This window comes from Pan paniscus, chromosome X, assembly GCF_029289425.2.
Source record: "Pan paniscus chromosome X, NHGRI_mPanPan1-v2.0_pri, whole genome shotgun sequence".
Classification (NCBI taxonomy): domain Eukaryota; kingdom Metazoa; phylum Chordata; class Mammalia; order Primates; family Hominidae; genus Pan; species Pan paniscus.
Genome location: NC_073272.2, coordinates 152384016 through 152398711, shown reverse-complemented (window position 1 = coordinate 152398711; position 14696 = coordinate 152384016). Strand labels below are relative to the sequence as shown.

At 37.0% G+C, this 14696-nt stretch overlaps 1 protein-coding gene across 1 annotated transcript in view; it reads left to right on the top strand.

Moving 5' to 3' along the window:
* Positions 1 to 14696, top strand: part of GABRA3 (gamma-aminobutyric acid type A receptor subunit alpha3) — a 261093-nt gene that overhangs the window by 92156 nt on the left and 154241 nt on the right. The window contains exon 3 of the mRNA XM_003804517.5: positions 3028 to 3149. Coding sequence (XP_003804565.1) covers positions 3028 to 3149 — 122 coding nt within the window. The remainder of the gene's footprint in view (positions 1 to 3027; positions 3150 to 14696) is intronic.

Genomic DNA, 14696 nt, shown 5'->3' with positions numbered 1-14696 from the left:
GTGACTCATTTAATTGTGATATTTGCTTTATTGCAGTGGCCTGGAACGAAACTCACAATATCCCAGAGGTATGCCTGTAGGTCTCACAGTCAGTTAGTGGCAGAGACAGAACTAAACTCTAGTCATTTGATTCTGGTCCTGTGAATTTACCACTGATCCATCTTTAGGGCTAGGAAAATGACTAAACTTGGCATAACCTTCAGATAGTGTATTAGTAATGTCATTTTCATTTTTCAATGATGAATTATTATTATTATCATATTTTATCTAACCAGTAGTGGCAAATATGAGGTGCAATGGACATGTTTTAGTGTTGCTCTCATTAAGTTGATAAACACATAGCATCAAGCAATTCATTTCTCTCTTTGGTGTTGGTGTCTTAGGTGTCTCATGTGTAAAATGAAGGGAGAGAATTATACAATATCTAAGCTTCTCCATAATTCTGACATGCCATGATTCCTTTTTTCCCCAAACTACCTTTGAATTCAAACTATAGGATCACGTTGCAGTTTAGTTACTGAATAAGAAAGAGTTCTATTTAGGTTGCAGATTAAATCTGCTTCCCCACACAATAATTTAGTGCACATTAGGAGAAAAAAATCAGTAATAAAGAATAAAACCATAGAACAATATATTGAAAATAATTTGGGGGTGATATTTAGCATTGATTTTTATTTATTTATTTATTTATTTATTTATTTATTTATTTATTTATTTATTTATTTTAGACAGGGTCTTGCTCTGTTGCCCAGGCTGGAGTGCAGTAGCATGATCTCAGCTCACTGCAACCTCCGCTTCCCAGGCTCAAGTAATCCTCCAACCTCAGCCTCCCCAGTAAATAGGACTACAGGTGTGCCACCATGCCTAGCTAATTTTTGTGTTTTTGTAGAGGCAGGATTTCGCCATATTGTCCAGACTGGTCACAAACTAGCATTGCTTTTTGACTTAAAAGTTTTCAACGTTTTGATGAAGAATGATGCTAAGATATCAACAGTCACCAGGAGGAAATGGAAATGCATTCTCATGGAAGCTAGTATTTCAGTAAGAAAGCAAGCACAGTGTATTGGCCTTCTATTCAGGATTTTAAAGGATTGTTTAATTTTTCATTTTTGTGGGTACATCATAGGTATATATATTTATGGGGTGCATGAGATGTTTTGATACAGGCATGCAATATGAAATAATCACAGCATGGAGAATGTGGTATCCATCCCCTCAAACATTTATCCTTTGTGTTAAAAACAATCCAATTAGTTATTTTAAAATGTACAATTAAATTATTACTACTGATGTCACCCTTTGTGCTATCAAATACTAGGTTTCATTCTTTTTATTATTTTATACACATTAACCATCCCCACTTTCCCTCAACCACTCCACTATCCTTCCCAACCTCTAGTAACAATGCTTCTACTCTCTATCTCCATGAGTTCAATTGTTTTAATTTTTACCTCCCACAAATAAATGACAACATGCAATTTTTGTCTTTTTGTGCCTGGCTTATTTCACTTAGCATAATGATCTCCAGTTTCATCCATGTTTTGCAAATGACAGGATCTCATTATTTTTATGACTGAATAGTACTCCATTGTGTACGTGTATCACATTTTCTTTACCCAATCATCTACTATGGATATTTAGGTTGCTTCCAAATCTTACCGATTGTGAACAGTCCTGTGACAAACATGGGTGTGCGGATATCTCTTTGATATACTGATTTCCTTTCTTTGGGGTATATACCCAGCAGTGGGATTGCTGGATCATATGGTAGCTCTATTTTTAATATTTTGAGGAACCACCAAACTCTTCTCCATAGTGGTTGTACTAATTTACATTCCCACCAACAGTGTACGAGGGTTCCCTTTCCTCTACATTCTCGTCAGCATTTGTTATTTCCTGTCTTTTGGATGTAAGCCATTTTATCTGGGGTGAGATGATATGTTATTGTAGTTGTGATTTGCATTTCTCTCATGATCAGTGATATTAAGCACCTTTTCATATGCCTGTTTGTCATTTGTATGTCTTCTTTTGAGAAATGTCTATTCAAATATTCTGCCCATTTTTAATTAGATTATTATACTTTTTCCTACAGAGTTGTTTGAGCTCTTTATCTATTCTGGTTATTAATTCTTTGTCAGATGGATAGTTTGCAAATATTTTCTCCCATTCTGTAGGTTGTCCCTTCACTTTGTTGATTGCTTCCTTTCCTGTGAAGAAGCTTTGTAATTTGATGTGATCCCATTTGTCCATTTTTGCTTTGGTTGCCTGTGCTTGTAGGGTATTGCTCAAGAAATTTTTGCCCAGACTGATGTCCTGGAGATGTTCCCCAAAGTTTTCTTGTGGTAGTCTTATAGTGTGAAGTCTTAGATTTCAGTCTTTTAATCCATTTTGATGTGATTTTTGTATATTGCAAGAGATAGGGGTCTAGTTTCAGTCTTCTGCATATGGATATCCAGTTTTCCCAGCACCATTTATTGAAAAGACTGTCTTTTTTTCCAGTGTATGTTCTTGATATTCAGCAAATAGGTTTCCCTTTCCCCATAGGATGAGGGTAGAAGTAGACTATATACAATTTAAGGATCTGTCTAACCCTGTTTTTCTGTGAACTTAAATTTCTCTGGGCTAGGAGTGAGGTAAGTTCTCAGTAACATTTCCCTTCTTTATTTTGATGCCTGTTTAATCATGCAACACAATTTGATGAACCAACTGTATGCCGGGAAATGTTCTCAGTGACATTCTGTCCAGAATTTCTACTTGTGTCTCTTTACTGCTGGGTTGGGGCCAGGATATATGCCTGGCAAAGCTCATACCAATGCTAGAGTAAGAGTTCAAGTATTAACCACACTGTCTGCCTCCTACACAAGCAATCATTGTGACAAATATGTAGTGATTGCTATTTTGGATAAGATATAGGTCTATGTAATTGGCCCAGTCTATTAAATGAAATCTTGAATTACGATATCTAGTCACGTATTTTTTTCCTATTAAGAACTATTATTTTTTTTTCTTTTCCTTGCATTGCCTCAGGCTGTCTCCTAAGCATGCCCCAGATATTCCTGATGACAGCACTGACAACATCACTATCTTCACCAGAATCTTGGATCGTCTTCTGGACGGCTATGACAACCGGCTGCGACCTGGGCTTGGAGGTCAGTCCTTTTAAGATCTTTGAAGTCCTTTTCAGATCTTCTTCTTGGCCATTGTTATCTAAAAACAGTTATAAGGTGCCTTCAGTAGTCTATTGGCCAATGAGATTAGTGTAAAGCTGAATTTCTTCCCTATGAGCACTAAAAATTAGTCATAATCCTTCATTTCAGTAGGTGATTTCTCTGGTCTGGCTTCAGAAGATTCTAGGTTTTTGCTAGGTGCATATGGAGTAATACACAGATGTTCCATGACTCACAATGGTTTGACGTATGATTTTTGTCTTTATGATGGGTTTATGGGACATAGCCCAATGGATTTAGACTTACTACATTTCCAATTTATGATGGGTTTATTGGGATGGGGTCTTATAAGTTGAGGAGCATCTCTCCCTCAAGGTTAGACAATGCCCATTTCTAGTAACAGAATACCAATACCTGCCTGGGTGACTGGTGTGGTCCAGGAAAAGCTGAGAAACATGCCTTTGTTTTCAAAACCCTGAGCATATATCAGCCTGACACTCCAAAAAGGAATAATCTACTGGCTATGTGAGATCTTAGTTGGCCATCAGTTTAGTATAATCAGCAATATGATCACAATAAGGTAAATATATTATAATATATCATGGGCTATTATAAATTCACAAAATGTAATCTAATGCTCTTTTGTAATCTGTAGTCCATATTCAAATTTTTCCAATTATCCCCAAAATATACTTTATAGAAATTTTCATTGATTTAGGATTCAATCCAGGATTATGCATTACATTTATTGTTGTGTCTGTTTAGCCTACACTCAGCATTTCTTTGTCTTTCATGACATTGATTAGATCTTCCATATTCATTTTCAAAGTAACACCATAGGAGTTAATTATGTCTTTATCAGCACATTACTCAAGAAGGGACTTGAAGTCTGTTTGCTCCATTACTGGTAATGTTAATATAGATGTTTACCAGGTTGCTGCACTCTAAAATTACTATTTTAAAAGTTTATAATTAATACGTAATTTGTGGAGAGATGTTCTGACACTATTTTATGCCTTTTCCAGCTTACACCCAATAGTCTTAGCAACTATAGATTATCCTTGTGAGACTAATAACAATTATGGTGGCAAAATGGTGATTTTCTAAAGCGATTATTATTCTACACTTATTAAATGACATTCTATTGTAATAAAAAATCTTTCTTTCTCTTTAATTAATTAGCTAATGTCAGTATGAATGGATTCTTGCTTTATTCGGTGGATTACAGTCCATTAATATCATTCATTTCAATAGACTATTTTGATTAAAATTTTTGCTAATAATTTCCCATATTCCCTAGTGGAAGCCTATTCCATTTGGCTTCTGTTTCCTTTTGATATGCTCTCATTTTCTGAGTACTTTCTTATTATATGGCATGACTGTTTATTCCAGACTTATTTTGTACTTTCCATAATCCAGCCTTGGAATTAGTCATTTTTCCAAGAATAAGTGGTACCTTTTGTGGGAAATTACATTTAGAATCAAATTTCTGGCTGCTAGGTGTCCTCATTACTGCTAGGATCTCATTGCTTCCAGGATTTTTCAGTAGATAGAACTGGGAAAATAGCAAATGCACACACGCTCACACATATACACACACAGATGTATTGTATATGTGTATATGTATGTGTGTGTGCATGTATGGCAATAAGTTTACACTGATACTACTAATTGCAGTCCAACAAGTACTTTTAATTGATACATGTACCCATTTGTTTAATCCTACAATATACAAAAATATTTTGAAATTACTACACCCGTAGTACTACAATAAACACATTAAGTAAAGTTAAATATATATTTGCAGTTTTTTCATTGTGTTTTGATTTTGGACTAAGGCTATGTAACGCCTGCTTTTATATAAATAATGGATTAGAGTAGAGCGGTATTGAAGGAAGAGAGACCAGTCACAAATTAATTGCAATTTTCTAGGATGAAAATAATGACTGTGTGAATGGAGAGAATTTGGTGACTGCTTAGATTATGGGGTTAGAAAAAGAGGAGGAGAAAGGGATAACTTCTAGGTTCCTGGCTTGTATCACTGGGTGGTGCTATTTTCTAAAATAGGGAAGACTGGAGGGAGAATGGTGCAATTGCGTTTTGTTTTTTTTTTTTGGATTTGAGGTTGGAACAATTAATATGGAAAGAAGAGAAAGAAAATAAGGACCAGATTTACTCTCCCATCTTAAACAACCACAAAGAAATGAACAAATATATAGTGTTTTATAGAAATCAAACAAAGGCAGCACAGGATATTGATTCCTGAAAGAAAGAAAACAAACAAGGTGAGCTCTGTGATTGCTGATCCTTAACTGCCTGGAGCAAATTTTTAGGCTACAGTGCAGGGAGGGGAGCCCAGATAGCGTCTGGTGGACTGTTTCAGTTGAGAAGAAGTTGAGAAATTGGGGAGGCCAAGGTTATTAATTCATAAGGCAGAGGAGAAGATAGAGCTGCATGGAGACTAAAAAGTTGTGGAGAGAAAGACAGAGAGAGAGAAAGCAGAAATTTGTAGAGGGTGCTTCACAAGTTTTCAAGTATGTACTCCTTACCTCACAACTCAAGGATGTACTCCTTACCTCACAGCTCAAGGATGAGGAAAAGACCACTGGAAACAGTGGGTAAAACATCAGGGTTTGGAATAACTTGTGTTTTCACCAACCAGAGTTTCCATCACTCTACTTGGTGGAAACACTTTTAACACCTGGTACATGGGGTAGGGTACTTAGAATATGGCCTCAGTGGCATGGCAAAATTATCCCAAGACTAAAGGCTGCTCTAGTCCCACATGACAAAGGTTAAAATCAAGCTTCAAAGAATTTAACTATTTCTAAGTAACACATTATCTCGGAACAAAAATCAAAAATATTTATAGCAGTAAAAAAATCTGATATCTGACAAAGTGGAATTCACGATGATTCCAGTCAAAAGTTTCCAGTCAAAAAATTTGAGAAAATTTTCTGGAAAAAAATTTCCAGTCAAAAATTACCAAGCATGCAAAGAAACAAGAAACTACAACCCAAAAAGGACAGAAACGCTAATAAGCCTAAGGATATAGCAATAATAATTAGCAAAAACAAGACATGGAGAGAAAAAAAGACTGAAAAATGAAATGGAAATCAGTACACTGTGGTACAGCTTCATGTAGTCTAATGTAACTGTAATGGGATTATCTGAAGGGGGCAGAAAATATACTTGAAGAAAAACTGGTCAAAAGATTCTGACTTTTTGGGCAAATGACATTAATAGACATTTCTCAAAAGAATATATATAAATGGTTAAGAAACATGTGAAAAACTGCTCAACATCACTAATCATCAGGGAAATGCAAATTAAAACCACAATGAGATACTACATTCCTCCTGCAAGAATGGCCATTATTAAAAAGTCAATAGGGCCGGGCGTGGTGGCTCACGCCTATAATCCCAAAACTTTGAGAGGCTGAGGTGGGCGGATCACGAGGTCAGGAGTTCGAGACCAGCCTGGCTAATATGATGAAGCCCCGTCTCTACTAAAAATACAAAAATTAGCCAGGCGTGGTGAGGTGTGCCTGTAGTCCCAGCCACTCGGGAGGCTGAGGCAGGAGAATTGCTTGAACCCGGGAGACGGAGGTTGCAGTGACCTGAGATCACGCCACTGCACTCCAGCCTGGGCAACAGAGTGAGACTCCATCTAAAATAAAATAGAATAAAATAAAATAAAGTAAAATAAAATAAAATTAAGTCAGGCTGGGCGTGGTGGCTCATGCCTGTAATCCCAGCACTTTTGGAGGCCGAGGCAGGTAGATCACAAGGTCAAGAGATCGAGACCATCCTGGATAACATTGTGAAACCCCGTCTCTACTAAAAATACAAAAAAATTAGCTGGGGGTAGTGGTGTGTGCCTGTAGTCCCAGCTAGTTGGGAGGCTGAGGCAGGAGAATGGCTTGAATCTGGGAGGCAGAGATGGTAGTGAGCCAAGCACGCCACTGCACTCCAGCCTGGCAACAGACCAAGACTCAAAAAAAAAAAAAAAGTCAATAGATGTTGTTATGGATATGGTGAAAGGGAAACATTTATACACTGCTAGTGGGCATGTAAATTAGTACGACCTCTATGGAAAACAGTATGGAGATTCCTTAAAGAACTAAAAGTATAGCTACCATTTGATCCAGTAATCCCACTACTTGGTATCTATTAAAAGGAAAAGAAGTCATTATATAAAAAAGACACATGCACATATATGTTTGTTGAAGCCCAATTCACAATTGCAAAGATACGGAACCAACCTAAGTGCCCATCAACCAATGAGTGGAAAAAGAAAATGTGATACATACACATTGTGGAATACTACTTGGCCATAAAAAGGAGTGGAATAATGTCCTTGCAGTAACTTGGGTGGACGGAGCTGGAGGCCATTATACCAAGTGAAATAACTAAGAAATGGAAAACCAAATACTATATGTTCTCACTTATAAGTGAGAACTAAGCTATGATTACACAAAGGCAGACAGAGTGATAAAATGGACTTTGGAGACTCAGAAGTGGGAGATTGAGATATGGGATAAAAAAGTGCATATTGGGTACAACGTACACTACTCAGGTGATGGGTGCACTAAAATCTCAGAATTCACCACTGTATAATTCATCCGTGTAACCAAAAACACTTGTACCCCAAAGGGTATTGAAATAAAAAAACAATTCTAACTTTGATTAAAATTGTAATCTCCCCAACCAAGAAAGTCAACAACTCCAAGGACAAGAAGCATGAAGAAAATTACACCAAGAGAAAGGAAAAAATTGCTTAGAACCAATGATAAAAAGAAAATCTGAAAAGCAAATAGAGTAAAAGAAGACATTATGTGCAGATGAAAAACTTTAGAAGGATACTAGACTTTTTGTCACAAGGTAGTGGAGCAACAGCTTTAAAGTACTGAGAGAAGAACAAAAGCCAGCCTAGGATTCTTTAACCAGAGAAAATAAATTTCCCCCCAAAAGGCAAAATAAACACTTTTTTCAAACACATAAACACTTAAAAAGATTCATCACCAGCAGATCTGTACTGGAAGAAATGTGTCAGCGCAAGGAAAATGATGCCAGATAGAAATCTGGATCTATACAAAGAAGGGAAGGGCAGTGGAAATGGAAACTGTGGGTAAATGTAAAATAGTTCCTCATTTAAAAATTCTCACTAAATGATAAGTAAATACTTAAAGCAAAAATAATAACCATGTATTGTGTAGCTTGTAATATATGTATAAGGAAAATGTATGTCAATGAAAGCACAAAGAAGTGGAAATATGCCATTGAACAGTTTTATATTACACAGAAAGTGAGATAATATTACCTGTAGGTAAACTGTGATAAGGATGTGCACTATAGAACTTGAAAATGATAGCTAATAAAGCAACGAAGGATATAAAAATGTAATAAGAAAAATATTCAATCCATAGGAAGGCAGAAAAAGAGGAAAAGCTAACAAAGAATAGAAGAAACAAACAGAAAACAAATAGCAAGGTTGTAGATTTAAACTTAACTACACAGATAATCTCATTAAATATAAATCATCTAAACACCCATATTTAAAGGCAGAGGTGGTCAGATTGGATTTAGAAAGAGCAAATTTCTCCCTGAGAGAAATGCACTTTAAATATAAAACCACAAGTGGGTTAAAGATAAAATGATAGGAAAAGATGCATCATACTAACACAAATTAAAAGAAGGTTGGAGTAGTTATTTTAATATCAGAAAAAGTAGACATGAGAGCAAAGAATATTACTAGGAGTACAGACCGAGAAGTGAAACGAGAAAGAGATGGTCTATAATATAGTTAGAGATTTCAACAACGCCCAAACTAGATCATGGAACAAGTAGACAGAAAATAAGTAAAGGAAGCAGAAACTTGACCCACGCTAACAACCAACTTGACCTAACTGACATTTATAGAACATTCCAATCAACAACAGCAAAATACACATTCTCTTCAAGTGTACTGCAACATTTATGAAAATAGACCATATTGTGCATTGTAACATTAAAAAAAATTACAACATAGGCTGGGGGCAGTGGCTCACGTCTGTGATCCCAGCACTTTGGGAGGCCAAGGTGGGCAGATCATCTGAGGTCAGGAGTTTGAGACCAGCCTGGCCAACATGGTGAAACCCCGTCTCTACTAAACATACAAAAATTATCCAGGCGTGGTGGCGCGTCCCAGCTACTTGGGAGGCTGAGGCAGGAGAATTACTTGAACCTGGGAGGTGGAGGTTGCAATGAGCCGAGATCACACCACTGCACTCCAGCCTGGGCGACAGAGCAAGACTCCGTCTTAAAAAAAAAAAAAAAAATTACAACATAATAGGGTGTTCTTTCCCGACTTTATGTTTTTGTTTGTTTTGTTGAAGATTGATTGGCTGTATTTGAGTTTATTTATTAATATTGTTAAAATGACAATACTACCCAAAGCAATTTACAGACTCAATGTAATCTCTACCGATATACCAAAGACGTTCTTCATAGAAATAGGAAAAAATAAAATCCTTAAATGTACATAGGATGACAAGAGATCCCAAATAGCCAAAGCAATTTGAAAATAAATAACAAAACTGGAGGCAACCCACTCCTGATTTCAAAATCAACTGTGAAACTGTAGTAATCAAAACAGCATCATACTGGCATAAAAACTGACACATAAACCAGTGGAACAGAATAGAAAACCCACATATAAATCCACATGTTTACAGCCAATTTATCTTGGACGAAAGATCCAAGAACATACAATGATAAAAGGACAGTCGCTTCAACAAATAATGCTGGGAAAACTGGATAATTATATGCAGAAGAATGAAACTCAACCCCTATCTCTCATCATACACAATAATCAAATCAAAATGAATTAAATACTAAAATCTAAAACCTGAACTATAAAACTGTTGGAAGAAAATATTGGGGAAATGCTCCAGGAAGTTGGTCTGGGCAAATACTATTTTTGTAAGACCTCGAAAGCACAGATGACAAAAGCAAAAATAAACAAATGGGATTCTATCTAGCTAAAAGCCTTCTGTGCTGCAAAGGAAACAACCAATAAAGTGAAGAGACACCCACAAAATGGGAGAAAATATTTGCAAGCTACCTATCTGACAAGAGATTAACAACTAGAATATATAAGGATCTCAAAAAACTCAATAGCAAAAAATAAATAATCCAATTTAAAAATAGACAAAAGATCTGAACAGACATTTCTCAGAAGAAGACGTACAAATGGCCAAGAGGTACATGAAAAAATGCTCAAAATCATTAATGATCAGGGAAGTGCACATCGAAACTACAGTTATATATCATCTCAACTCAGTTAAAATGGCTGTTACCCAAAAGTTGGACAATAACAGATGCTGGTGACAATACAGTAAAAGGAGAGCCCTTGGGCACTGTTGAGTGGAATGTAAATCGGTATGGGCACTATGCAGAACAGGGTGGCGATTATTCAGAAAACTAAAAACAGAGCTACCATATGATCCAGCAATTGCACTACTGGGTATATATCTAAAATAAATCAATATATCCAACAGATATCTGTACTCCCATGTTTATTACAGCACTATTTACAATAGCCAAAATATGGAATCGACCTAAGTGCCCATTAACAGATGAATGGATAAAGAAAATGTGGTATATGTACATCATGGAATATTATTCAGCCACGGAAAATTACAAAATCTCTTTTTTCTGTTTTTATTTGTTGTTTGTTTTTTAATTTTTTGTAAGGCAGGGTCTTGCTCTGTTGCCCGAGCTGGAGTGCAGTAGCATGATCATGGCTCCCTGCAGCCTTGATTTCCTGGCCTCACGGGATCTTCCTTCCTTAGCCTCCTGAATAGCTGGGACTACAGGCTAATTTATTTTTTATATTTATTTTTTGTAGAGACAGGGTCTCACTATGTTGCCCAGGCTGGTCTTGAACTCCTGGGCTCAAACAATCCTCCCACCTTAGCCTCCCAAAGTGCTGGGATTACAGTTGTGAGTCACCATGCCCAACCAAAATAATGAATTCCTGTCATTTGCAGCAACATGGGTGGAACTGGAGGTCTTTGTTAAGTTAAACAAGCCAAGCACAGAAAGACAAATATCACATGTTCTCACTCATGTGTGGACCTTAAAATAGTGGATCCCATGGAGTTAGAGAGTAGATTGGTGGTTACTAGAGGCTGGGAAGGGTGGGAGGAAGGGAGAGATGAAGAGAAGTTGATTAGGTATAAATATACAGTTAGACAGTAAAAATAAGACCTAGTGTTAGTACAATCAATAGGGTGACTTTAGTTTACAATGATGTATTTTTATTTCAAGACAGCTAGGAGTGAAAAATTTGAATGGTTCTAGCACAAAGAAAAGACGCATATCTAAGGTGATGGATATCCTAAGTACACTGATTTAATCTTTACAAACTATATGAATATATTAAATTATCACATGTATCCCAAAGCCGTGTACATCTGTTAAGCACCAGTAAATTTTTTTAAAAAAATATTTTATCTTGATTCTGAGCGTTATCTTTGGGGGAATCCACATGACCAAACACTCTGCAACCATAACCTGCAGTTTCTCTCTCCTTGTATCTTTTTAATGGATAGATTAATCAAATCTGAATCCATCTAGAAGGGGAATTAGAAGACATCTATGACTCTGACTTGTCTCTTGTAGCCAATGGATTTCCTCTTGAAGCTGTTTAAAATAGAATTGGGGGACCACTTGAGACCCCTTTGAGACATGTTATTCTGTCACTCCTAAAATCATTTTCTGCATAATATTTAAAACTCTTCCTGAAACCAGCTTCTGGAAATTATAATGCAGAGCCTTCTGAAGACTCCAAATTACGAAACTGGGGTCTTTCTAGGAGGCCAGCAAAGTGCTTTTCTCTTTATTAATTAGCTGTTCCTGAAAGGTTCAGTTCTACTCATCTTGTTTTCTGGTCTCACTGAATTTTGTATGAACTAAGAAACTTCACCAAACTTACATAAAGGCAGCAAGTATTTCTAGATGTGTATGTTGTCTTAGGAAAACGTTGCTCATTGACAAATTATACATTTAAACTTATGGGATGGGTGGGATGATTGTCAAGCAAGGGATGGAAACCCATGGTTGGTAATGAAGATGTTTGTCTGGCTGCCAAAAGGATTTTATTTTTGTGACATTAGAACAAGAAACAGGTTTAAATTGTACACGATCCAAGCTCCATATTCATTAGGAGTGATACGGAGAAGTGGAGCCATTGTGAGCTGAAGCCGGAACAGTTTCTTAGCATTAACTTGGTCATTGGTTATGTTAAAATCACTCTCCTGCAGCCATTATTATAACTAAGTTTTGACTATAAGTGTCATTGGCAGGAGCAAAAAATGAAGGGGGGGAGATATTGAATATAAAGAATAAAGGCCTGTGGTGGGGTGGGATAGAAAAAATCTTTAACATAGGTCTCAGTAACTGCCCTTTTGGGGACCAACATTTGTTCCTTTCCTTGGACCTCTGTGCTAAATAAATTAAGAAAATATACTTCAAAAAACTTTGAAATTGGCAGGATGCTGGCTTACCCCTGTAATCCCAACACTTTGGGAGGTTAAGGCAGGAGGATCGCTTGAGGCTAGGAGTTTAAGAGCAACCTGGGTAATATAGTGAGACCCTGTCTCTACAAAACAATAAAAAGATTAGCTGGGCATGGTAGCATGCAACTGTAGTCCCAGCTCCTCGAGAGGCTGAGGTAGCAGGATCGCTTGAGCTCAAGAATTAGAGGCAGTGAGCCATAACTGTGCCACAGTACTTCAGCCTGGGTAAACAGAAAGAGACTCAGTCTCTGAAAAAAAAGAATCTTTGAAGTTTCAGGTGGTGGGTATAGTAAAAGCCCAGACATCACCACTATGCAATATATCCAGGTAACACAACTGCACTTGTACACTTAAATCTATAAAAATAAAATTTAAAAAATTCTTTGAAGGTTTTAATAGTTGCAGAGGTGAAAGATTTGTTTGGTATTTGTTCTGACTGCAGAAGGGCTCCTTCTAGCTTTCTTTTTCCCAGTTTCTCTCCAGCAAACTAGCTGGTCTGCAGTTTGGCCTGTACGTCCAATGTATCTTTCAGTTTTCTCCTAATTGCCTTTCACTACAGTCTCCATTGTTTTTGAGAGCACCCCTAGGCTTGAACTTCTCCATACTTTGTTGCAAATGAAGTCAGTTCCTTTGGGGAACGATCTGATGCTCTCTTCTATGGTCTGCTTCTCTCTTGGGCAAAATCTCTAAGCTATGGTTCTAGTTCTTGGGGTGAGAACAAGGCACACTTTTCTCTGAGGAACGACACTATGTTAGTTGCTGAGTGCTTGGTAGAGGGGTGATGGCAGTGGCCCCAGGTCTCCTCAGCTTGCATTTTTGAGCATGGACCACTGCTCCATTAGCCAGATCAAGAGAACTTGAGGCTACAGTACTCTCAGCAGTGCTATTCCCAAGCCAGAGTCTCCATGCCGTAAGCGAGGGCTGGGAGCAAGAAAGGAAGAAACTCTCAGCCAAAGTTGCTTAGAATTTAGCTCAGCAACAGGTAGCTTATTCCTGGATGAGAAATGCTGACGTCGTGCCTTACCCAGGAAGATAGCTCTTCAGCTGGGAGATGGGGGAAGAGAGAGCCCTGTGTTCTTGGTTGCACACATCTAGAATAGAGTTTCTGTTTCACTGAGCTGGCAGGTGGGTGGGAATGGTTCTCGGTTTAAATATTCTAACCTCTTGCTTTCTTACTCAGTTTTAGTAGATTTTCTTGAATACATTTTTTCTTGAATAAAATTTTTTTTGATTTTATGTATGCCCATTGGAGCATTTTCAGAAACTTTATTTCGTTGTTTCAAAAATAAATTTTAGACCAGGCATAGTGGCTCACACCTGTAATCCCAGCACTTAGGGAGGCAAAGGCATGAAGATAGCTTGAGCCCAGAAATTTGAGAACAGGCTGGGCAACGTAGCCAGACCCCATTCTTCACAGAAAGGAAAAATAATGATAATAAATTTCCATTTCACTGAGGAGCAGGTCTGCAGAGTTCTTCATGTTTTCATATCAGAAGTGAAACTTCTGGTAGCTTTTTTTGTAGATTCATTAGATAATATGCTTAAATGATTATGTCCTATAGGAAGAAAGACCATTTTAATTCTTCCTGTGAAATATGGATGCTCTTTTTTCTTTCTTTATTGCACTGAGTAGACTTCACATATAATGTTGAATAGACATGGTGAAAGCAGACACCATTGTCTTGTTCCTGATCTTAGGGAGAAAGGGTTCAGTCTTTCAACATTAAATATGATGATAGGTGTAGGTTTTTCCTAGATGAAATTTATCAATTTTGGGAAGTTTTCTTCTACTCCTAGTTTGCTAAAAGTTTTTAACGGGAATGTCAGAATTTTTCAATTGTTCTTTCTCTGTCTATTAGGCTAGTTATATAATTTTTCTTTTTAGTGTGTTGACACAGTAAATAACAATGATTGATTTACATATGTTTAGGCCAAACTTCATTCTCATGATAAATGTCACTTCTATC